At 49.7% G+C, this 25,589-nt stretch overlaps 1 protein-coding gene across 8 annotated transcripts in view; it reads left to right on the top strand.

Annotated features, from left to right (window-relative positions):
* Positions 1-25,589, top strand: part of RALGAPA2 (Ral GTPase activating protein catalytic subunit alpha 2) — an 86,073-nt gene that overhangs the window by 45,198 nt on the left and 15,286 nt on the right. For 7 of the 8 annotated variants that reach the window (XM_042038909.1, XM_042038906.1, XM_042038908.1 and 4 more), the window contains 2 exons: positions 1,889-2,047; positions 6,086-6,213. In XM_042038909.1, coding sequence (XP_041894843.1) covers positions 1,889-2,047; positions 6,086-6,213 — 287 coding nt within the window. The remainder of the gene's footprint in view (positions 1-1,888; positions 2,048-6,085; positions 6,214-25,589) is intronic. The other variant, XM_042038910.1, reaches the window with a different exon arrangement.

The following is a 25,589-nucleotide window of genomic DNA, read 5'->3' as shown; positions in this document are numbered from 1 at the left end:
GCACTGCCTTACGGAATTCCGTGTCCACGTTTACTTGTTGGGCTTCCTACAGCACAGGTTGCTGGGTGCTGCCTTCGTGGGCTCTCTGTGCTGGGAAGCCAGCGCCAGAGCTGGCTTGGGCTCAGCCTCCAAACGTGGGCCCTCGCAAATCCCTGGCCAGGGGTTCACTGAGCTCAGCTGGGCTGAGCTGGGCCCGTCCTTGGAGTGGGGCAGCCTGGCCAGGCACCCTCAGCATCTGGGACCTGCTGTGCACAAAGTCTGCTCACCAGATGGATTTTAGGGGTTTGTAGGACTAAACTTGACATCTTGCTTCTAATCAGTTTGGAGGTGACCTGGCTGCACCTGGTCATGGAGAGTGAGATCAGGATTTTGCCCTGTGTGTAAATTCCTGCTTCCTCTGGTAGACGTCAGCCTGTGGCATTACCAACATGTGTTTTCTTGTGTGTTCCTTTGTTTTTACTGGGATTCTGCACAGCTATTGAGGTGACCACCAGAACAGCAACTTCTACTTGTTTTGTATGCGTAAGAAGCTCTAATAATAGTATTGTTAATGTTCCCGTGTTTTTTCAAGACAAAAATGGTTCATGTTTTCTTCAAACAGAGCTAAAATTACCTTCTACTCATGGGTGTAAATAAAACGCAATTATTATCTTCTGTCTCATTTAAAATAAGCTGAGGATCTCAGTCCTTCTGTGAACGGAGCTTTACTTGGTTCTGCTGGAATATGAACTGTAAGCCAAGGTCACAGTTGTAGCTTTTTCTTTGATTTTTCACAGTGTGGTTTTGCCACATTTCTCTCGTGACTGAGGGGGTCCAGTTTGGCACCAATACGTAGGAGTGAAAGGTTTTCCTTCTAAAGGCACTGCCTGGTTCTGAACAGGGAAGTTTCATCAGCGCAGTGTGGGCTGATCCAAAGCGTGCTGGTGTTAGTTGTTATTTACCAGTGAAAACCACCACCTTCTCTTCCCTTTTTTCTCTCCCCCCACACAGAGTGAAGTAGCAGAGCTTCGTTTTGGCTTCTTTGTTCGGTCTATTGTGCGCATTGTTCCAGGGGTAGCACCAAATTGGAGGGTGGGGGGTGTCTTTTAAGCTCTAAGTGGGACTTAAATTCTCTTTATGCTTGGAGCTGGCATTCTGCGTGTGGATTACATTTTAACTTTAAAGCTTACAGTTGAAACCATTGTGCGAGGCTTGTACGTGATTGCCAAATAGTTTTTGCCATCTGTTAGATCACCTCCAGCAGCAGAGCAAACACACACACGCACACACACACACAGAGAGGCTCTCGGATGCTTTCTGCGGATGTCATGTTTAAATTTTATCTGTATTTCATGCAACTCTGCTCCAAATGAAAAGGTGTAACTCCCACGGTATTCCCCATTCTTCTCTACTTCGCATTGCCCAGATATTTTGCTGACGTTTCAAGCAGGAGCCCCCTCCAGACACAGTCAGCGAGGAGATGCTTGTGGATAATAAATTCAGTTATAGTGGTTCATGACAGGCAGTTTCTTGACGTTCTGAGTCAAGGCATTTCATATTTCTGTGACAGCTGCCTTATTTTAGCTGGAATACAATGCTCTGTTGGTTAATGCTTTGTTCTAGTAATTCGGTTTTCCATCTTAAATCACTGTAGGTAATGTACATTTACATATCATGCTAATGGCTAGTTTGATAATGACTTAATTAAGCCATCAGACAACAATGAGTTCTAAATGAAGCAAATTATTGAGCTGATGCTTTCATGAGCAACTGGAGAAAAACAATATTTTAACTTTTTCCGTAATGAAATATTCCTGCTATCGAGCATTGTAATTCAATTTGTGAGCCGTGACCCCTCCTGAAGCGTGGTTATCGCTCGGATTAATAAAGAGCCAATTTGCCGTTGCAGCTCCGTCACTTGGGAAATGATGAGGTTCACATCGTGTGGTCCGAGCACACCCGCAACTACCGCAGGGGCATCATCCCCACCGACTTCGGGGACGTCCTCATCGTCATCTACCCCATGAAGAATCACATGTTCTTCATTGAGATCATGAAGAAACCCGAGGTACGTTCTGGGTGCTCTACTGGCTCTGCTGTGTTGTGCAAGTCAGCAGCAGTTGCGTTGCTCAAGTAAGGCTCGGTGGCTTAGGGTCTGGGGGTTGCTTTTTCCCCAGTGAGTACAAAACCAGTCTGTGCGATTCGGGTGAAAGATGAGCTGAGCAATGAGCTTACTTTAAAACTGGAGTTACTAATGGTGCTGGCAGTGACTGCTCATTCATTTTATAGCCACACTTAGCACTGAGAGAAGCATTTCAGAGTTCCCAGCCCGCGGAAGTTACTGGGTGAAGGACAGTATTTAGCACCATTGTGAATTTCTTCCGAGGCAGCGAGAGCGAACCGCTCCCGAGGCGAGCTCCTCATGTGGTGCTGGGTCAGTGCTGCCCACGCGGTACCGTGCAGAGCCTCGCGCGTCTGCGGGGCTGTCGCTGCCTCCTGCCTGGGTGGGATGGTGGGGGGCGTTGGACATCCTGTCACCAAACAAAGTATGGGAGGCTCGCAGTTGAGACAGCTTTTGGAAAAAAATGCCTTTTTTTTTTTGCAAAACGTCAGAGATGTGTGTGTGGGTACATCTGTGCACGGGTGTAAAAAAAAGCCACCTCTGCAAGTGCTTGTCTGGTACATCATGGATGCACAAATATGCATTAAATATACTTTGTGAAGGTAATCAGTGTGATAAACACCTTTTGCCTTATACGAGGGACAGTATTTGTCCAGAGGAGTAACCGGCTGTTCTAGATGCCTCCATCATATCCCTTGTCACCAGCTGCAGACAGTGTTTTTTGAGTTGCAAACGACGGAGCTGTTAGATGTTGACAACCAGGGGTTTGTCAGTAGACATTTCAAACTTGAAAATTTTCTAGTAGCAGGTTGTGGGGGCTTTTTTATACTTCGTGTTGAGCTCTGCAGTTTACTTTTTGAGCATTTTAGCTTTTAGCGTTCCATCAGGGAACTTAGAGAGCCAAGCGTTAGGAACAGGCTCGAGACGTCTCTGGAGCGATGGAGAAAAGCTGTGTCACCTTACATATTGGTCAAAGCCACCCGACGGGCAGCCAGGATAAGAGCTAACTGGAAATTTAGTGTTATCCCTACATTTAAAGTACAAACCATTACAATGTAATAAAATTAATCCAGACATTTCCAGGGCAAGTGTGGCTGACCTTTTGTTCACCAGCTACTGACCCCAGGGTGAATGAAAGAGGCTTGCAGAGAGAAATGTCTGTTGTTTGGCTTCAGTCCCTGGTATTTAAATTGCATTCCCTAATCGAATGAAAAGGCTGTCCTCTCTATCAGGTTACAGAATCCATGGCAACATTTGGCCTTTTATATCCATAATGTTAGCCTTTTTGTTTGCAGCCAAGTAGAGACACCTGGAGCAATGTTAACATTAACCGCTTTAGCATTAATAGCTTCATTATAGAAGAATTTCTGATCAGATAGCTGTTACTTTTGTTATGTTGCTTCAGCTTGTATTGTTTTCATTTTTGATCTCCCTGCTTGGCAACCGGGCAATGATTTGCAAATTTTTTTTGTCTTGATTAATTAAGCAATATAATTATCAGGAACCGTGCTGCAGTCTTTGCCCGACAAAGCTTCGGAGGGAAGACAATAGTAAGTCTGTTAGTGTGAATGCATTCCACGCGTCACAGATGCACGAGGATATTGGGAACAATGAGAGGAAAAGCTGCCTGTGAGAGGGGACAAAGCATGCCAGGCAGGCTCCGCACTGCACATACCGCCAGGGACATGCTGCGGGTTCCCTGGGACACAGATGCCTCGTTAGATTGCAGCTCGTCATCAGAGATTAATTCTCAGCCATTTGGTACAATAATTTACCCATTCCCCACTCTTTTAACTAGTGCTGCTCGCTGTCGAGAGGAAGTCTTTGTGCTCGGAAGGATTATTTAACCTTGCCTACTTTTACTGCGGGCAACAGAAATAATGATTTTTCTGTTGGAAAAATTGGAACAAAGCAGGTGTTTGCAGTGGGCTGAATATTAATTTTTGCTTCGTGGATAACTTGCGGTGACATTTGGAGCACTCACAGAAGGGGATCTTTCCCTCTGTTTTGTAAAATCGATTCCTGTCAAAGCAGACTGTTTGTTTGTTGTGGCCATCAGAGCCCTGTTTTCCTGGGCTGGGTGCGCGGTGCCGGGTTCGGAGCGGAGCCGAGCGGGGAGCGCGCCCTGCGCGTTCCCCTGGCCTCCCCCCGCCCCCGGCCCTCGTTAGGGCCGAGCCCCTGTGCAGATGGAAGCTGATGAGATGGAGCTCCATTGACTTTAATGACCCTCGGCGAGGCCGCTGGATCTGCTCGGGAATGAATAATTCCGAGCTTTGTGTGCGCCTGGTCCGGCTGTGCGGCGCTCGGATCGCGGCGCGTCCGGAGCCCTCGGCTCCACTGCTGCTCTCCCTGGGTGGGATACACACACCTTGTCCGTGGGTTACGTCTGCGAATTCCCTAGTGCAGCACGAGAAAGTCTGCCTCACTCCCCAGCTCCAGGTGGGTTTGAAGCCGTGACAGCAAGTCCTGTAAGCAAAACCTACTTGTCCAAAAAGCCCGGCAGGGAATTTCCCTGCCCCAGCAGCATCTGCTAATCTGACTTTACATTTCTGGTATTTGTGTGGTGGTATCATTTTAATGCTGGTACGTACTGAACCTCCTTATTTTGTGCTTCTACATTCTCCTCTCCCACTGTCAGTGCTTCTAGGCAGGGCACGGGATAAGAATTTCACCTAACAACATTGCTGCCCAAAGAGGAAAGACTCGACGCTCTGTAGCGTTATCGTTTTGGTGGCACGGGCTTTCCTCTGTCCCTTTTCCTTCCAACTGCCTGGATAGTAATGCCAGCAGTGAATTAAAAAAAAAAAAATCTAAAAGAAGGCAAAACCGCTATGGAAACATTTTACACTTTTTTGGGGGGTGGGTAATTATTTTAAGTAAAGGAATGACAGAATAAGTGTGTGCAGAGACAGCTGTCATTTGCAGATGTTACATTAAACCCAAATTTCTTCTGTAATTCATTGCCACTTCTAATTAGAGGAATTCCCTAGATGCAGGGGATTTATATTATTCCCTTTGTCCATTTATTGAATGACTGTCACAGTCACCCACAAGCAGTTGGAGAAGAATAATAGAGGGTATTTATTTATGTGATAAGCCTCTGTACAGATGGAAAAAATCCATAGCTTAAACATTGATAATTGCTGCTGGCTTCTGTCTAGGGCTTCAGTTGGGTTTAGTTGGTTTTTTCATTTTGAGTCTGTGAGAGGGAAATGAGTTTGAGGACCCCTAGGTACTAAAAGTTACGTAGCTAAACACCAAAATTTTCTGGGTTTGACAGGCTCAGGTCCGTTTCGTGTCTGCAATTCTGGACACAGTTTACTTTTAGAAAGCATCTCTTGTACGTAGCGTGGCCTTCATCTGCAGAGCCTTAGGTCACCAGAGGACGTCGCACAGGGCTTCCTCTGGAGGTGGCCCTGAAGCAGCAGCATTTGGGCACCTTGACCTGCTGGGCTGGGCCCATTTGTGCCTGTCCCGACCCCGTGTTGTGCCCCTGAGAGAGTCCCTGCTCTGCGATCTCCTCTGCCTTCCACACACCTCCTTATTTTGGGCCAGCTCAAGTTTTTACTCCCTTCTATGAAGTCCATGGAAGGAGTTTGTAGAGGATTATCTGAAGTAAATACATCTTTGCCAGTGTGTTGGAGTCAGCCAGTGAATCAGGGTCCCCTGTTGGGAGCCCAGATGGAAAGGAAGCCCTTAATATCCGCTGCCAAAGGCACGTCGAGTGCGAATCCGTAGATGGACTCCGCTCCTGTGCGCACCAAGCTCGTGCTTCCCCAGCAGAACGTTCTGAGGCGGGTGTGTGTCTGTGTAGTGCGCCGAGGGCGGTCGTGGGGGATTTAAGCACTCGCCAGCTTGGGGGGTGAATGTCACGCTGCAAGTTCCAGCGCGGGGAGCGGCGTGGTCGCACCGCCTTACGGCGCAATGCTGTGCCAGTCTCCTGCGGTGGTTCTGAAGCCTGCTTTTCTGTTTTGGGCTGCCCAGGTGCCGTTTTTCGGTCCCCTCTTTGACGGCGCCATCGTGACCGCGAAGCTGCTGCCGAGCCTGATCTGTGCCACGTGCATCAACGCCAGCAGAGCTGTCAAGTCCCTCATCCCACTCTACCAGAGCTTGTATCCTTTCTCCATGGGGCAAAGCTCCCCTTGCTAGGGTTCTCACCTGGAGCACATCGTCCTGCAGAGAGGTAGGCTGGGATGAAAATCCTTCCTGTTTCCTGATTTTATCGGCAAAGGTCACAGCTTTCTTCGCGTCCTGCTCGAGGCTTTCAGCGGCTCACACCTGGCTGCCATCCGGTGTTTCAAAACCGAAATGGTAATGTCACAGGAGTCTGTCACCGGCAGCTTCTGTCTTGCTGCTGGTGGGCCTGAGCTTAGCACTGAATTAGCTTTGGATTGTGAGTAGTGGTAGCTCCCGGTTTGCTTTGACACGGATGGAAGCTGTGGCCTGTGTATGTCGGGCTGATAGCCAGAGCTCAGCCATGCTCTTATCCTATCCAATTAACTTTACTTGGACTCATTACATTAATAAGACAGATGGGATTCGTCCTCGGGTATGGATGTTTCAGGTCCCAAATTCCAGTTTCATTCCAGCCACGCCTGTGTTTGGGCATTTTCAGAGCCTGTTTTCCACCAGTGGCTGGAAGGTGGCTGGAGGATGTGCTTCTCTGGGACAGGAGTTGTGACATACACTGTGGTTCTCGGGTGCTGCACAGACCCACAGTGCCAGCACTGGTTTGCACCCATTCTGGGATCTTCCCATAGTGCCTTCATGTGTCGTATAGCTTGTTTTGCTAATCACGTCGCTTACCTCAGGACAAGCGCTCACTGCACTTTGCTTTCTCTGGGGAGCTTTTGGTATGAGTATTTTTCTAATCGCATGACTTTGAAAGAGAGTTTGTGGAACGTTTTGATCTTTGGAAGAATGCTGAGGAATTAGTTTGAGATGCACATTTTTAAAACACGGAGTATCCCCAAAGCTGGGGGTTTTTAAAGGCTAAGTTTTATCCAGGACACTTTGCAGAAGTAGCAATCAGAAATTAAAAGTAGATTTGTGTTAATAATGAATTGTTTAGTCACGGTAAAGCAAAGGCAGTTGGTGGTGGTTGTGCAGACTGTGGCAATGCCTGACGGGCGAGTCAAGACTCGTCGTGTTTTCTTGTTTCTTGAGAGAAATTGAACAAATCCCTGAAACTGTGCTGTGCAGAATTTAGCTTAATCTGTCTGTTTCTCAGTGTTTAATACTAAAGTAACAGTGCAGTAAGGCGGACATAAGTAGCAGCAGTTACAAGACCGAGGCTATCCCAGCCCCTTGCTCCCACCCGCAGTCCTCCCGTTTTTTGGTGTTGAGCATTTTGTGAGTGAGCAGCATTCACCAGCTGGCCGTGCTCCTGCTTTCCAAGGGAGTGTCCCTGAGGGTCCCTGCGTGTCCCTGGGGTGACAGAGCAGCACAGACCCCACAGCACAGGGCGCTGCTCTGTGCGGGTCTGAGGCAGCATCTGTCCCCACATTCTTTTCCGCCTTTTTTTGCGTCTGCTTTTGCGCCAGTGCTGTCCGTAGTGAATCAACTGCCACTTGTCTGTCTGATACATGGAAGTGGACTGAGAAGCTGCTGAAATGGGACAAAGGGGATGTGGTGGGCAGATCCCATCGGGGTGGTACTGGAGCAGGAGAGAAAGCTATCCATAACTCATTCTGTCTGTAGGTAGCGAAGGCTCTGTGATACACTAAAGCCGGCAGTTGGAACGTGAGTGTGTAGATGAGTGAAGGTCACGCTTGGACCTGTCCAGCACAGCTCCCAAAGGGTTGAGTGGCTCAGGTCCCGTGTTTGCTGTGCCAGCTGCTGCGAGGAGGACAGGAGGGAAGCAGTGCAAACAGTAAATGAAGGTGCCTTTGTCAGACTGGAGATGGAAATAACTCAAAAAACGTCAGTGGGAGGGAGAAATAGAAAGCAATGATCCTGGCAGAGTAAGGGCTGATGTTTGGCACACATTAATCATAACTGTAGTTGGGATGAGGGCTGCAGGCTGCAGCGAGGCAGAGCTGAGGAGGATCAGTCTCCAGCTTCTCTTTGACACGTGGGTCATGTTGCAAGGAAACATCCCTGCTAAGGGTCAGCAGCTAAAGACCTTTTGGCTGTGGTGTGGTTAGAAACGGATCAAACTGGTGTCAGTGGTTCCGTGGTGATGGGGTGCTGCGTCCGTGGTGCTCGGGCTGGAGCAGTGGCTGGGCGTGAAGTACCCGCAGAGAGCCCCATCCTCGTCGCTGCCCTGCGTGGTGCGGCGGAGGGCCGGGGTCGTGTGCTGGGGAGCCGGGGCAGCGCCTTGCCAGCAGTGACAGCTGAAGTCACTTGTTGGAAAGTCTGTAAACTCCGGCTACAGCTGCACTTGTCAGGGGCTGTAAGGGAAGTGTAATCAGCCACAGAGATTAATTTGCATCTCAATTAGGAAAGAGTCAGGAGGAAGCTGTAGGGTCTGTTGCTGGAAGGTTGTGGAAGAAATCTCATCAGGCACAAAAGGCTCCCGACTTGGTGCTCCAGCGAGTGGAGGACAATATCCGAGTCCGGTTTCCATGGGGACCGGGACCGCAGAGCCGCGGGAGCATCTCGCTGCCCGCAGCCGCTTGGTCATGATGACACAAATTCCGCTGCCGTGCCCAAATACAGCTTTCTGTTGGAAATCTCTTTGAAAATGAAGAAAGTAACTATGGCAGACCACGTCAGACTTTTTAAGATCATTTTTCTCTTACGTTTATGTAACACTTTTGGTTTTAAGGAATTCACTAGGGCACGAGATTCATTAAAAAGCAATTAACTATATTTGCACTTCAGTTTAGAGCTGTTCTGGCCACAGGTTCTTTGTGTCCACCAAAGGGCACATGATGGCAGCGTGCAGAAGCTGGCCCAGGGTGGTGCAAGCACAGCTCAGTCGTCTATGGAACAGAGCTGCCGCTGCCGCAGCGCTTCCGTGGGCGGGGATGATTGCGCATCAGTTTATGTTCCAAATTCACATTTTATTCCTCCTTGGTGCCCTGGAGCACCGAGGCTGACGGCTGCAGCCCCTGCTAACTGGGACTCTTGCCATCCTTGAGTAACTGCTGGGCACGAGGCAATGTGCTCCAGCAGCCTCTCCAGGCTGCTTTTTCAGGCAGTAACTGACTTTAAATATGACCGGGACTTACAAAAACCATGACTAGTAAGGTGACTTAAATTTTACAAGGACAGGAAATAATATTAAGCTTGCTACAGTTTTTGAATTGAGAGGAATATATTTATGCAGGCTTTTGAGTGCATCCGAGCCTCCTTTGTATTTGCTGGGGAAAGGAGGGAACAACCTCTCTTGCAAACAAATAATTACGTGCCATAACTAAGCAAGGGTCTGTTCTGGTTCCAGTAATGCTGAATATTTCAAAAACTGGTGGGAGCAGGGCTGTAAAGCTGCATCTCTGAAAGCTCTTCCAGCTTGTGCAAAACAAGCTGTGTGCTGGGGAGGATTTCTGAACACTTGTGTGATCTGGAGTGCCGTGGCACTAAGCTGCAGCAGAGCTCCTCTCTGGGACCTGCTCTTGTCTGTGAAGATAAATACTGGAGGAACCAGGCTTTGGATTGAAGTATTTACAGGTCTGATTGGCAGCTGCTGTCTAAGCTGACGGTTTCTAAGCTCAGGTGCTAGTCAGCCTTCAGACATGAAAATGTAACTAGTTTGGCAGGTGTTACAGGCACTTTGGTTGGCCCGTAATTCAATCCTGGTCTCCAAAATGACTTTGGGATTTGGGGATAGTGATGTCTGAGCAAAAAGCTCCTCTTAGAATGCCCAGGGAAATGCAATTCTCACTGCCCAGGTTATCTTTCCAAATGGAGCCATTTCTTTTCTCCTTGGACTGAATTGGTTTAATTTGAAAATTGTTCCACTGTTATTTCTAGTATCTTACCGCTTTGGGTTTGTTTTTTTTTTTTTCCTCCACCATTGCAAATAACTCTCATAATCCCAGTCCTTCCTGACTGGGATGCTAACTGAATTTAGAGAAGAGTAGGAAAGATCCCAACACGTCTGAAACGTTGCCTCAGCTTTGAGCAGCTCTTTGTAAGCTGCCTTGGGGCAGGTGGAGCATGTCCCGTGTGCCAGCACCAGTGGGCTTCTTCCCTGCATTCTTCAGTGATTTCTGGTAGTCTTTAAATTCTTTTCCTAGCAATTTGAGCTACTACACGTGTCTTCCTGTGAATGAGTAAATAGGGGGCCAGTTCTTGTTGGGGTTTATTAACACACTGGTTATAAAATCATCTCTGTACAAAACCTCGCTTTTAGGATAAGTTGGTTTGTTCTTATGGGTAGCAGAGGGGTTTGATCTCATTCTGCCTGTTGGCTCCTGCGCCCCGCTTTGCTGTGAGGTCGGGCGCTGGAGGTGTCTGTGCATTGGAACAAGCACAAACGAGCACGGTGGGGGTGAGAACTCTTGACGTAATATCTGAGCACAGGATGTCACCATTTCCCAACTCACAGTTTGCACTCCTTTCTGTGGGCCAGAGGAAAACACAGCCCGTACGCTGGAGAAGTAGTTTGGTACGTGAGCGACTGCTTTCTCCACTGGCATGGCAGTGGTGTGCCTGCTGACCCGTGCCAGCCGGCAGCTCGGCGGGGTACAGCCAAAACTCCCGTCTAAACACACAACACCAAAAGATACCCAGAGCTTTAATTCGTGACGTCTCATCCAGATATTGACATACTCATATATCCTAGATGTGTTAATATCTGGAACCAAGAAGATTAAGCAGAGAACATCAGCTTCAAATTCTGAATTAAATCCCTTTCTTGGCTTAAGCCAATTTCTGATTAACCTAATAGAGAGTCCCTGATCTGCTTACCTGCTTTATCTGGGAAAGAAAGGTATTTACTGTGTTGGACTTAATTGTGTGAATGGCTGTCAGATGTTCTTGGAGGCTCGTGTGGTGTCGGACACGTTTTGTTGTCCCTTTCAGTGCGTGTTTTGTGGCGCTGGGGTTCGGAACTCTGCTGTGGGTACAAGGCAGTGTTTGATCGCACCGGGGAAATGAGATGGAAAGCCTGTTACTCCTTTCAGACAGGGTTCACAGTTTGTCCCCTTTATTTCATCCCAAGAAGAGGTGCCCTCCGGCTATATCGATGCTGATAGAAATTGCTATGAAATTCTAAAGCATGTGTCACAGGAGCTGTGGCAATCTATGTGACGTGGCCCCTGACGGTTTTCTGCCGAGCGGCCGGCCCTGGCTCACAGGAGCGCCTGTCAGTGGCCAGTGTCCGTGGGGAGCAGCAGCAGGTCCCGCTCGCCGCCCTTGGCGAGGGGTGCCCAGATCCGAGGGAGGCTGTGGATGGGCCGGGGCTGCGTGGGCGGGCGCTGGCAGCTCTGCCCTTCATCCCACACGGTTCCTGCCGCAGCCGATCGATGGCCGGGCTGTCTGTCTCCTCTGCCTTCCCTCCTCGCAGCCAGAACCTTCTCCAGGCAGCGATCGATGCCTCTAATCTGCTCCAGCCTGTAATAAGTCATGCGAGGCAAAGCTTTTAGGTGGCATTACATGGGATTGTGGAGGCGGCTCCTCAGCTCTCATTCACAGAGCTCTTCATGGACTCGCAGAGAATCTACTGCGTCCCACCGGTGCATGTCTAAAGAGTATAAAACGCTTCTGCAGGTCTAAACGCTGCATGCCGCTGTGCTGTGCGGACACAATGGGATCACAGTTCTCTATTTTCTGTTCCGTGTCCATCCCTGAACCTGCTCGTGGTGCCTTGTTAGACGCACAGCTTGTACGCGCACTGCTGGGGTGGCTGCGTGGGAACAGTGCAGTTTATTTTATAGTCGCTATAACGTGAGGCACTGCTATCCTCCCCCGTGGCTGGGAGCTGCAAAGTTCACTGAGGGCTGTTGAGAAAGCCACAGGCCGATTCTGACACAAGAGTTTTAAACTGCTGATCTCTGGGCAGCATCTGCGCTCTTCAGTAGCACTGAATAAACCCCAGCCGTTGTAGAGGCTCTTCTTCGCTGGCTGATATAATGGACAGTTCCAAAAACAAACCTGGACTTAAGTGACATCAAGAATGTAATGGGTTTTTAAATGAAAAGTGAGCTCACTGTGGGATAACGGGTCAGGATAAAAAACCCAACAAAACAAACTCAGCTGTGGATTTCTAAGTGACGTGTGTACTAATAGGTGTGTACTAGTTGCAAACAAGGGTCCTAAACCACACAGCCACGCCTCTTTAACCCCTGCCAAAAACGGGGAAGTTATGATCCCGCTGGAAATAGCGTAGTTCGGAGGGTGTGATCCCACCCTGCCAAGGTGCTTCCCGGGAGCCCGGGACGGGAGGACGCCTCCCGGGCAGCTTGCAGGGGCACACAATGCGGTACGGGGCTTTGTTTATGAGCAGTAAACGTTCCTTTCACGGGAAGGTGCGAGGTACGCAGAGGTGCAAACACCTGTCCCCGCGGTGCTTCACGTTTTCTTCTGGGTTAGATAAAGAACCTCCCAACTTGTGTTTCGTGAGAGGCGCTCGCTCATTCTTCGGTTCTTGGACAGAAGCAGAATTGGTACATTTGGGTTACTAACAAAGTACTTCATCCCATCTTGTGGTGGTTCTTGGTGGTCTGCAGGGGGTTCACATTCTGTGTCTTTTCAAAGTAATTTTGGGTGATTTTGCTGTTTCCCCCTGTTAACTTTGAAGGGATTTGCGTAGCTGAATCTCCGTTGTGTCTTTCGGAAACTTTACTCTGAATTCCCGCTCGCACTCGGGACTGGCTGGGGTTGTTTTTGTTCGGGTTTTGTCACAAGCAGGTCGGTGCTGAGCAAGGCCAGTGCGGTTTCTGTGGCCGGGCTGCGAGTCGGGGGCGCCGGCAGAGCGGGGCTGGCGGAGCAGCGCCGCGGCCGCCCCGGCGGGGACGCACCGGCGGTGCCGGGGGCGCGGGCCGAGCCCTCGCACGGCTCCCCGGGCCCCGGGGTCGCTCCCCTGGGCGCGGGGCTTTGTGCGGCCCGGCCGCCTCATTAGCATGCCGGCCGGGCGAGCGGGGCTCTGCTGGCTTACCAGCTGTTCCTGCTGCTCCCGACAATGTCCGGCGGGCCGGGCTGGCCGCGCTGCCGCGGCCGCCGCCGCGCTCCGACAGCCTTTCCGCTGGGGATGCCCACGTGGCACCGCAGCGCCGGCCGGCCCCGCATGGCATATGGTGTCTGGATTCATACAAGATGCAAAACTATTCTGCCGCTAATGCACAATGACTCATAGCATTGCTAATTTTTCCAACAAAAGCCCACTTCCACACCCACACTTTTAACCCCTCAGGCTAAAAAGCCTCTTCTTTAGTTTCAAAGCCATGGAAATGTAAGGAGGTGGCTTCTGGATCAATATCTGAAACCCTATATTTATTTAAAGCATATGCACGCTCCAACGCTTATTTTAAATTTCGGTGAAAGCCGGTTTGCAAATCGCCGCTCTAACGTGCGGCAGGTTTGTTTTGTTTTGTTTTGTTTTTTGTTCCAAAGTGGGTTCGTTGTCAAATGCTGGGATTTTAAAATTTTTGGATAGTTAACGCGTTAAAAAAAAAAAAAAAAAAATCAGAAGTCACCACCATAGATAATAAAAAGTTGTTTTCATTCGGGAGGAGGGAATCCAAGTCTTGTATAGCTAGTGGATCTACAAGGATTACGTATTCCAGCGCGAGTTCCCAAGCCGCTTGATGTAAGCAGCTTGTAACATTTGGGGATCTTTGCTATTTACTGGCTCTTCAGGGACAATAATAATGCACTTTCCAACTAGAGGGAGCTGCTGGTATCCCTGATGCTGATTCTTAACCTTCCCCTCTAATTCCTTTGTGCGGAACGCGCAGCGAGCGTTCCGACGTTTTAATAAAATCAAGTTAAATTACCCCGAGTCATTTAGATTAAAAGGATGCGTCTCGGTTCTTGCAGCGCAATCATCAAATTAAGCCGCGGAACTCGGGGAGAACCGAAGCCCATGGCGCTTGCTTTCTGTGGCGTTATCTAGGTCACGGAAAGGCTCGCTCGGAGGGAGCGGAGAGCGGGGCTGGCGCAGCGCTGCTCCCAGACAAAAAGCGCTCGCGAGGGACGAGCGGGGCCGGAGCGGCGGCGCCGCGGGAAGCGCCGCTCCCGCTCCCTCCGGCGCAACAAAGGAACAAAGGGACCGGAGCCCGAGCACCGAGGTGGCCGCGCTCGGGCTCCCCGGGAGCCACTTGTTACGCGGGCGGTGCTGCAGCAGGTGAAGGCTCCTGCCGGGAGGGATTTAAGACGTCCCGGCGTTGGAAAAATCTTTTCCGAGGGGACGGCTCGAGGGCTCCCGTGGGCCTGGTGACTCCACAGCGGCCTGCGGTGGGTCCGGTGGGGATGCACCGTGACCTCGCCAGGGCCCAAGGCCAGGTGCTGGCCTCGGAGAGGCAGCTCCCATCCAGCAGGGCTGCTCCCTTGTCCCACGGTGGTGGGAAGGCGGTGGGAAGGCACAAAGGCTGCGGGAGAGCAGATCCGCGGGCGGGCATTTCCATGTGTACTTCCCCAGCCCTCCAGGCACTGGTGCTAACACAAACATGCCATCGCCAGTACAGGTTCACATCGTTTCTCAACTTTCTCTTTTTCTCTTCTGAAGAAACCCTGACTTCAGCGTGCGGTTTCCACAAGGCACACATGCTGAAATTGCTTAATCAAAAGTTAAGGAATAACTTTCTAAACAGGAAAAATGCTTTTAGGCTTAGCTTTGGACTTTGTTTATGACTTTGTTTCTCTGGTATTGAAAATGAGTGGCTGAGTTGAGTGCTGGCCACACTTTGAGGAGGCGAGACAGATCTGACTCCCCTCCAGCCTGACGTGCTCCGTGCAGCTGGCACCAAAAGGAGAGAGGCGCAGAAATTTTGTGCCTCTTGTATAAAAGGTAACTCTGGTGAGCAGCACTGTAATCCCTACACCAACCTTTAGAGAGGAGAGGCTTCCCCTCCACCCGCACTCGAAAAACTTTGAAAGCCAGCCTGTTACTGGGGGCATGAACACGGTGACAGTAAGTGAGAGGAATAAGAGAAAGCTACTTTTTGTAGCAGGTTTTCTGGCTGGCAGATTGAATTTGTGGTTTTTCTTTCCTCAGTGTCACAATTCCGCGTGTATTTCCCAGTATGATTAACTGTCGGGGCTCTGGTGTATAAACAGGAGCAGATGGCTTTTGATGATTTCTTAAACCTAATGTTTAGTAACAATGTAGTGCCTGTACGGTAGTTTCTGTTAAACAAAATCTCAGGTAATTTTCTGGGGTTTAATACTTCTCTGAATTGGCCTGGGCCAGTTTTTTTGAGAACCTGTAACTAACTTGTGCTGAACAGCTGAACTTGTGGAGCCTCTTTAGGATCATCTGCCTGGCTCGTTTTCACCCGTGCGACAGTGTGGATTATCTGACACCTTGCTGGCCTACAGTTTGTGGCTTCCTGAGGTACAACAGGCCTTCCCCCTGCCCACCTTCCAGCCAGGCAGGGCAGCGTCGTTCAGGGAGCAGTTATTCCACTGCAGATCTCCGTGTTACCTGTGTAACAAACTTGGGGTTAGCTCCGTGTCTCAGTGCTGCAAAGCCTTGACACCAAAACTGTGCCGTGACACTGAATCCATTACAACTTAGGGAGAGAGCTCAAGCTGCCAGGCCCTTTGCTTTTCTGTGTTCCTGGAAGCTCTCTCCTGAACTTTGCCGTCCCTGTGACCCTGACTGGCTTCCTGGTTACTGAAAGGGGGCTCGTGAGGGCTGCGCTTGCCAGACTGGCACCCTTCAGGCAATGTGGCAGTGCAGGCAGGATGGCAGAAGCACAGAGCACTTTGGAGGACAAGCCCTGAAGCTGAGGCTCAGACACGCCCCAGATCATAAGCGAACAGGGCTCTGCACGTTGAATTTCTGTGTCCACCCCACCACCTTCCTCTCCCCATCGCCAGCCTCTCTCGCAGCTGGGAAATTTGAGGCTCTGAAAACACCGTTTCCCACAGGCAGCTCTGCTGGTAAGAAATAGAAGTGGCTGGGATTATTTGTCTGTCCTTAAATAAAACTCCATGCTATTTGAAGGTTTGGAGTTGTAGGAATAGCAGTCCCGCCCACCCACACGTGCCAGTGTGAGTAGTCCCTTGCCCCAGGCTGCCAGGGGGGACAGCACAGCCCTCATCGTTAACTCCCTGAGCCTGGCAGGAGAGAGGGATTGTTCCAGTCCAGGGGAACTGTTTGAATTCAGAAACCCTTTCTTCCTGGGCTTTCGCAGAGCCTGTTGGGTTTTGTGCTCCCATGTTTTATGACTTGTTGCCATGATAATTCAGCTCATCTTACAGGTTTCTCTAATTGTGATTGATGTGTAATCATTCATTTTATTGAACCTCATTAAGGTCTGTGAACCTCTGTCCCAACTTACAGTAATTAGAGCCCAGATAGCCATTCCATCTGTTCCCAAGCACTGGTTAATTAATGAACTTTTAACGTGTTCTTTGCCTTGTAAAAGCCCTCAGTATTCTCAAGTTGCTGAATAGGATTTGCATGCCAGCGTTTCCGTTTGTTTTAAATGCCACAGCAACGTGCAGTTTGGAATCCCAAAAGTCAACACACAAAGTCCCGGGATCTCAGAAAGCAAAGTGGAGAGATTTTACTTTCTGTTCCCACTTCGTGCATCAGTTACAGTATCTGTGAAACTGGGGTTTGCAAACAAACGCCTCACATGGGCTCCCGTGTTCTTTGCTGCCCAAAACATCGGGTTTGAATCTTCCCTCGTATTGCTAAGGACAATACACAGAGATCAGTAAAGCAAATGTTTCATTTTTCTTGTTGGTACTTGCTGGAAGAACGTTAGAAACATGATACCTGGGGCTCACGTTTTCCTGCCCTCGTATTTCCTCCTTTTGCTACATTTTGAGCATCAGGCCTGAGACAGTGTTGCTGGTTTTATGTAGCATTCACTACAAGGAGATTTTTAGGATGGAGCAGAATCCACCATCGCTGCTGAAGTTGTCAGAGAGACTGTTGTGGTCCAGAACTGGGAGAAAACAGCAGGACCCAAGCTCCTGAGTACCGAGGGGTTTCTCTGCTTCAGCTCTGTGCATTCTGACTGTGCAGTAACGTGCTGAGTCAGTGATTTGTGTATGGCAAGTAAATCATTGCATTTTTAAAAATGCGTTCAATTTCTGTTTGCTGAGCAAACAAATACTGAGAGGCAGTATATCCAGTGGCAGGAGTTTAAAGAAAATGTTGGGGATTTTTTCATTGTGGCATTCGTGATCTGGTGCTGGTTTTTACACACAGCACGGTGGTGTAGGGCTGTAGCTGTGCCCTGCCTCACTTGGATTGATCTGTGTTTACCTTCAATATTCAGGACAAGAATTAAGTCATACTACTCAACTCTTTCAAAATCCCTTTCAGCATCCAAAGGCCGACCATCTGTCCGGTCCAGCCATTCTTTCCTCCCCCAGTATGCATTTTAGCCAGTGCTTTGAGCAAGGCTGTATCCTGGAGAAGCAAAATATGAAGGGAAATAAAGGTCTTGGGCCTGGGGCCACGTTTAGCAACGCAAACGCTGTAAATTGCAGATGGTTTTTGTGAACGAGTGCAGAGAGCCCCTGGTTTTGTGGTACTTCAGCGTGCTGGTCTGTGGCACGGTGGGTGTCCAAGGCACAGGCAGGCTCCTCTGTGGAGAGGTTTCCAAAACAGCCACTTTTAATTCCTTGCCCAGTATTTCTGCATGCCAGCTCGTCGTCTCGCCACTGATCCCCCGCTTCAAACAGTCCATTCGGCAAATCCGTGTGTGCTCCCCTGCTCCTTTTTGGGACTGAAGCGTTTTAACTTGCTGGCAGATCTGCAAGAAAAGTGGGATTTTTCTCAAGCTTTTTGGGAAGTGCAGGTGTTTTGTCTGGGAACGTGCTGGTGGTTTGTGTGCAGTGTCAGGCATGTGTGAGGCTCAGCCACGGTGCTGCCTCTTCTCTGTTGCTGATGTTCTGCAGGTCCGAGGTTGGGTTCCTGGTGAAGTTCTTCCAAGATGTTGTCTCGCTGGCCGAAACTGAGTTGGGAACAAATCCACTCAGCATGTGCTTGTCAATATACCACTCCATTACAGCTGATATTTAGGGGGTGCAGTTCTTTTACATGAAGAAAGCTGGGATGTTGCTCCTGGGCAGTCCCTCTCCTCCTCTCCACAAGCATTTGGACTCTGTTTAACTTGTTGTCAGCTGAAAAAAATGTGCAGACAATCTCAGTGAGGCTTGAGCAGCACACAGGGCATCCTGGTGAAGGAATGAGAAGGAGGCACCTCTTGCCCCTCTCTGCTGGGATCGTGCCGTTGCCCGTGCTCCGGTTTTCTGGATGTGCAGAGATGTCCCAGTGTTTGCTTCTCGGGGCTGATGGATGTGAGTCCTCCCAGTGCGAGGAGATCTACAGGCAGAAGTCTCTGCCTGAATGCAGCAGAACGAGTTTAGATGCTGTACACGTGTTTTAGCAGTATTTTAAATCTGTAAGCAGGGGTCCCATTCCACCCTTAGTTAGCTAAATGGAAGCGTTAGTTGAGGGAATTACTCTTAAGGCTGTTCTCTGACAGGTAACTGATTTTATACAATCGGCATTTACACTAAGATTTTAATACTGCCTGTATTTTGTTTAATACCAACCTTTTTATTTTTAGATTAAAATATTTTTAGCAGCCTTTCTGCATGTTGCCTGTAAAATATTTGATGTAATTTGGGTTTATTAAGAGAGATAAGGGGGATGTTGTTCTATCAGCTGTTAAATATTGTTGCGTGTTAATCCATATTTTAAAAGTTCAAAGTCTGTGCTAGCTCACGTTTCTCTGTTCTTGTTGCTGTTGGTACAGATGTGCTCGTATCGAGCATTCCCATTTGTGTGAAAAACAGAATTCAGCTCAGGCCATGCATAGATTGTCAGAAAGATTAAAGTGTGCATCGTGCAATTTTTCTTCTTTCAGAAAGGGGCCTTTGATGTGCTAATGTTCACTTTCTCTCTTTTCATGGCGAAGTGCTGGGCATTGTTTCAGGCTCTGGAGCAGTGTCTGCTTTGGAGAGGCAGATTCAAACCGGGAGCCCAACCTTGCGCAAGGTAGCAGCATGTGCAGCGGTATTGCCGGCATTGTCCAGGGGATCAGATATAGCAGTGTGCCTGCACAGATAAACGCCAGGGCAGGGAGTGAGAAGAGATGTTGCCAAAAAAGCCAAATATTGAACATCCAATATCCCACTTCTGCATGCCAGTGTTCCTGCAGTTACACCGAGTCACACGCCGCAGGCCCAAACTGGAAAGCTTGGCAGTGCAAGAGGCGCTGTAGGCTCTGAAATCACACCCAAAGACAAGGCTGTCATGTATTTCCAAAGTTAATTGGCAAGTGAAATTATTTGGATGGGCTCGTCTTGGGTTGCAGCGGGCATTTCCCAGCTAATGGATAAAATTTTGCAGGCTGCTCACGTAGCAGGGGCCTGATGTGGGTGGCGACACGGTGGACGTAGTGACAAAGGTGCGTGGAAAAAGGCTGTTTACAGCTACTTGTTCTTATGCCAAAAGACACCAATTCTCCTTTTGTAATTGACTGGGAAGAAATGGTTTCCTGAGCTCCTCAGAGTGTAAGTATGGGAAGAGACAGTGTGTAAGTGGGCAGGAGCGAGTGCAGTGCTGGTTGCGTTCTGCAGAAGATGGATTAGTTGGTAATTGAAGGATAAAAGCCTTCCTTTTCAAACTGGGTGAAATTCGGGGGTTGATTTTTGAGACAGTAAGTTAAACAAAATTGGAAGAAAACCCGAACACAGGAAAACCTGACAGCAGCCCGACAGCACACAGGGTCCCTGCTGTGTAGCTTCTTCCCTGGGTCGCCATCCCTGCATGTTCCCCTTCTCTGCCTCCACCAGCTTCGATGCTTCATTAAAAATTCCTCTTGTGCTCCCTGCCTTTCTGTTCGGGATCCTCACGATCTCCTTTCATACCTGACGTGACTCAGCAGTTAGGGATGTAAAGAACTTCAGAAGCGTAGGTTAAAGGGCACTGGCTGGAAGCAGCAGCGAGAACACTGAGGAGCTGACGTGACTTCAGCAGAAGCTTCCCGAGTTTGTGCTCAGGCTGGCTCTGTGGGGAGGCTGTGCCACCTGGGCACGGCGTCCCCTGGGCACCAGGGACTGAGCTGCTGGGCACGCTCGCCTCATTAGGGTCCTTTCTGTGATCCGTGGAGCTGCAGACGGTGCTCGGAGGCACGTGCCGGGGAAGGGTTGGCCCGCGCGGTGATTTGCGGTCGCCGTCACAAAGGAGCATCTCTGCGCTGGCTGCAGAATGAGATGTGTCAGGAGGGCCTGGCAGGAAGCAGATGGAAGGGGCTGTGCAGAGCAGAGTGGCGCGGGACTGTCACCGGGGGCTCCGGGGCAGGTTTTTGGTAGCCGTGGAGAAACGATCGGAGCAGCACACTTGTCACCAGTTGCCATCCACCTCTCCCGTCTGCGCCAGCTCGCAGGGACTGGTGACTCTCCTGCAGGATTCCCCCCTCCCATCACAGCTGTCTCTGCAGCAGCGCTGGCTCGCTCGTTTGCCATCTCAAATCAGATTAATTGTCCGGTTTAACAAAGTGCTGCCGCTCTGTGAGCTGGCCGTAATCTCATCGCGGTGGAAGTGGGTGCTCCATAACCCAGACACCTCGGGGATGCAGGAGTGCACAGCCCTGGTGCTTGCACGGCTCACTCGCTCACTGATGCTCTTTCCTGGTTGGTGTACTGGTGTGAGCCCACCCTTGTGAGCACCTGGGGGGTCTCACACGGGCAGGGGTCATTGCACCTCCCCCCTGGTGACGTGCAGCTTGCCCGGCCCGGCCCCAGCCTGCTCTGCTCCTGCACTGCTCCTGCACTGCTCTTCGGTGGCTTTTAATCCGAATACACAGAATGCCCCGAACTGGGACGGGCTCCAGCAGCACCTCAGCTGTTCTCTGGGACCACCAAAAGTGGTTTGTCACTCGTTGTTTCTATCGTATTTATTCCTATAGGTAGGAGTTTTTCTTTTGCACTGTTCTGGGGTTCAGCACTTCCATTCTCCTGTGTGTTAATACCTGTATACAACAGCCTGGTTTCTGACCTCATTTCCTCCTTTTCAAAGCTGGTTTGAACCTGGTCAGTCCTGGGTGCTAAAGCAGGCTGTCAGCTCCGGCGTGCAGCTAGCCAAGCAGCCCTCCCTACTGCTCTCTCTCCACTCCTGCCATCATTTCTCTTGTGCTTGGGTTTAGAACTTGGTTGTTTAATAGTGTATTGTACAGCTCACTCAGGAACTTGCCCCGTAATTATTTGTAATGATAAGACTTCATGGCTACCCTGAGTTACTTGAAACTTACGGGGAAATTTTTTCAGAAACAGTAGGACATTTAGAACTTAACAACACTGAAACCAATGCATTGACTCGCCTTTCTGTGAAGGAGTCACTTACATTTTCAGTTTTGCTCCCTCTCCACTCACATGCCCCACCTCATAAGTTAAAAAAAGCAGATTTCATACACATGCACCGGAATTTTAATTTACTCCTCTGGGGAAATGGGGAGCCATCACACTGGCATGCACGCTGGCTGAGCTGAGCTGTGCTGTGGAAGTGGAATCCAGTTCCCCTACAGGGAGGTCACTTTCAGGGGGGAAAAGAAAGTTATTTTGAACGCGGACTTAATCACCTGCTTTTGGGGATGCGGTTTTACCGAGGTGCCCGGTGGTGGGTGCGCGCTGCTCTACCTGTTGCAGGCTGTCTGTTGAAGGAGTATGTTCATTTAATGGATTTTAAGCAACATTATTCAAAGAGCAATGAAAGGCATTCTGTGTTACACGAATAAAAGATTTCCCCGTGCTCCTTGTTAACCCTACAATGCCAGCCAGTGTAATTGAAAAGCAGCCACCTGGCAGGGAGCTCCGGCCTCAGCTGCCGCAGGGCCCGGCCAGAGGCAGCGCCAGGCGTTGCCGTGTGGTGCCGGACGATGGTCAGTGGGGCCGGGGTGGCCAGAGGGACCCGCTCAGGGGCACAGGTACAGCATGGAAAGGGACACTGAGACGTGGAGCGCCCCGAGTCCCTGCGGCCTCCGGCACTCGGTCAGGCCTGGGAGCTGTTTGTCCGCGTCTGCCACCCAGAGCCCCGTGCCCAGGGCAGCCCGTGCTCAGTCCCGCTCTGCAATAGCCACAGGTACGGCAGGTGATAATTTTAAACCTCCGTCCCCCTTACACTGGTTTTAATTTAAAGTCGGGACATCCCCGCTGGTTTCTTGCTGGGCTTTCGCTAATTCGTTCTTCCTTCCTGCCCTCTAACATCGAGCAATTTCCCCGCTTGTCTCACCGCAGCAACAAGTCTGTTTTGTGTTAAGCATCTTGCAAATGGTGTCACTCATAATGGATGTGATAATAAGCCCCAGTTACCTGTCCCTGATTGTAATAAATGTAAATTACCAACTATAATAGACCTGAAACTGAGCCATTTAGTGTTAGACCCAGAAGTAATGAAAAGATCTGTAATAAACTAGAAGGGGCAAAATTATTTTGGTGTAATTATATTTTGTTCTGCTTGTAGCTGCTGGATCATCATACTCTTATCAAACTGACAGGGTTTGGTAACATTTAGTAGGTGAGAAAATGTATTTACAAATTGAAAAGACTCATTCCTTAACGCGTGACGGTTTGACAGCCCATCGGTTATATCCAAGGCACAGAGGTGCCCCTTTCCGAGATGCTGTTCCACTGGCTGTGATTCAGTTAGACCTAAATGAATTGAGCTGCTTTTAGGAACAAATTCATTTGGCGTGTGCGTTTGTATTCCATGTAATTCCAGGAATCCCTCTGTCTGTGTGTTGCTCAGCAGCAGCTCAGTGAGGCTGGGCACATAAAACCCACCTCAGTGTCACTGCAAGTCATTCCAGGGGATGGGAATCACACCCCATAATGGCAGCACAATTTATATTTTTCTAGCCATATATGTTAACAGTTTTATGGCACATTCTCATAAAAACAAACAAACAAAAAAACCCCCCAGAAAACTTGTAAACGCAACTGCTCCACAGATTGTAAAATTTGTAAAAATTGTATTTTCAGAGCAATTAAGCTTCCCAGGGACTGACATTTGGAAAACATTTAATTTTGAAGACCTGGAAGCATCACTGTCAAACATCAAAAAATCAAATCTCTTTGTGCGAGCAACACACAAGTATGACATTCCATAAGCAATGGAGGAGGGCATTTGTTGCCTCCCACAGGCTTACAGGGCTTTTTGCTGCTTCCTCTAAGACAAGCTGTGACTGTAATCTCAGCTGATTGTGAGGCTGCAGCTGCCCCAGAAGTTCTGGGTGCGAATGTGCAGCCAAGTGGGACTTTGCCCCGTTCAGCACAGATTGTGTAGGCGACATTGTCATCGCCCTGCTCTGCTGTTCTGCAGCGAATGCTGAGTTATGAGTCTGGCTTTATCTCCCCTTCCCCTGCCTCTGGCTGTTTAGTTTCAAAGCTGGGAACCCCAGAGGCTGGAACCTTCACGTTCTGAATGGTTTTGGGGTATGGCATTTTCCCAGGAGACTCCCAGCTGTACCTTCACCTGGATACTGCTGTGATGGACCTTGACCTGTTCCTTTTCTCCAGGTGCACTGTGGAGCAGATCTCGTGTGGCATGTCAACTCTGTTGGTGAGATCTTTGGCTTTAGGAGAACATCCTTGTGTTTGGGGAGTGGGAGGGATGGCAGTAAGTGTAGGAATGTTAAATGTACATGGCTGTTAAGCTGGAGACACTGCAAGTCTGTGTGTTTGTGTATGTGCAATGACCAAAGCATGACACCACCAGTTCAAAAACCTTTATAACCCTCTGTATAACCCTCTGTCTTTTCCTCTTTGGGGCTTTTTTTTTTTTTTTTAATTACAAAATTTTAAGATACAAGTGAATACCAACAGCATTTTGTCATCAACTGATAAAATTCATAAAATAATCTCACAAACCTTGCGGGCAAGTCTGCACTTTTCCTACACGTCTGAGTACAGGACAGGAAGGTGTTGCCGGCCCAGCATCCCCCTGCTAGCAGCTCTTCATTTCTGGTGGGAGAATCTCACTGCCTGGCTGTCCTGGCCCCACCACCTTGGGATCTGGACTTCGGCTGGATCCCTGGGAGTTCCACCTGGAATTTCACAGTGCGGATCCCAATAGAGTGGCTCCCTGTGATCCCAGTGCCCTCAGGAGAGAGGAGCTCAACATCTTTGCTCTGGGGCACTGGGAAGGTGGCTTTCAATTAGACCTGGGCAATTCCTGTTCCTGTATCTCTCAGATTCATCAGGGAACTGTATGGCTACTTCTAGAGAAAGTATATTTGGGGGGGAATCATGCCCCACTAATTTGCTGGCCGAAACCTTGTGCCCTGGGAGTTATGATACAGAACTCTTTCACAAGCAGCTTCTCGGTGGTTAGATCTTAGTGTGCCCTGTGGAGTGAGCTACCTGTCAGGGCTCCTGCGCCTCTGAACTGGTAACAGGCCATTATGTCATCATTGTAACTGAAATATTTTCATCTGAGCTGTATCAGTACAGTGATAAGCACGGAGTGCAGTGGCTGATTGGACCTTGGATGGGCAGAGGGCTGTTTGCACCATGCAAAACGTACAGTGCCGTGTTCTAGGCACAGCTGTGTGTGGTTTGTCACCTCTAGCACATGAGGAACATGCTTAATGGGAACAAAGTCAATAAAGGGGATGAGGCGCAGGCCTAGCTCTTTTTTCCACAGAGCAGGTTTGTGTACAAGCAGGACTACCTGGGAGGAGAGGATTGCAGGGACTCTGCGATAGAAGTACAGGGCTTTGGGTAGGGATGCACTCGAGTGCTGTCAGAGCACAGAGTGGTGTGAGAGCAGGGGGTGACCCGGTGTCCCTTTGCTCCCGCCGCAGAGCGGCCAGTCTGTACTGGTACGTGTGCCTGCTCCCGGGGGCTTCCTGCCTGCGGGAGTGCTCGGAAATTAAGATGAAAGCTTGTTTTCTGCCTTATTCATAATAAATGCAAGATTCTCCCCTGAAGCACTTGGCATGACTAATGTGCCACATATTCTTGCTATCCCAGAGCGGCAGGCGAGTGCTTCTGCCAGACGGGTGCTTGCAGCACACCTTGGGCCACGCGCTGCCCAACGGCGTCAGGAGCCAAGCGCCAGCGCGGGGCTCCGCACAGACGAGTGTGAGCTGGAGCCTTTTGCCTCAGGGCACCTTCAGTATGACTTTGCTGTTACACTGCTTGATTTCCACAGAGATGCTTTGAAACCGTGTGAAACGTGTTTCTGTTGTTGTTTTGCTGCACTTTCCCCTTTAAAGCAATTACTGGCGACCGTCTGCGAGGGAGCCGCGGTATCGCACCGCACGTGCTGGGAAGCGCCGTGGCAGCGTGCCCTGTGACTCAGAGCACTCGCGGGTTCTCTGGGACCTGAGGCCCATCTCCATCAGCCAGCACCAAGGTTCTTTTGTGATCCCGTGCAGGGACCCAGGCCCCGCTGCGGGGAGGGAGGTGG

The sequence above is a fragment of the Corvus kubaryi genome, unplaced genomic scaffold (assembly GCF_017639235.1).
Source record: "Corvus kubaryi isolate FWS band 111438036 unplaced genomic scaffold, C.kubaryi_AGA036_p1.0 37393, whole genome shotgun sequence".
Classification (NCBI taxonomy): domain Eukaryota; kingdom Metazoa; phylum Chordata; class Aves; order Passeriformes; family Corvidae; genus Corvus; species Corvus kubaryi.
Note: the sequence above shows the minus strand (reverse complement) of the source record. Positions and strands in the feature narration are given on the sequence as shown.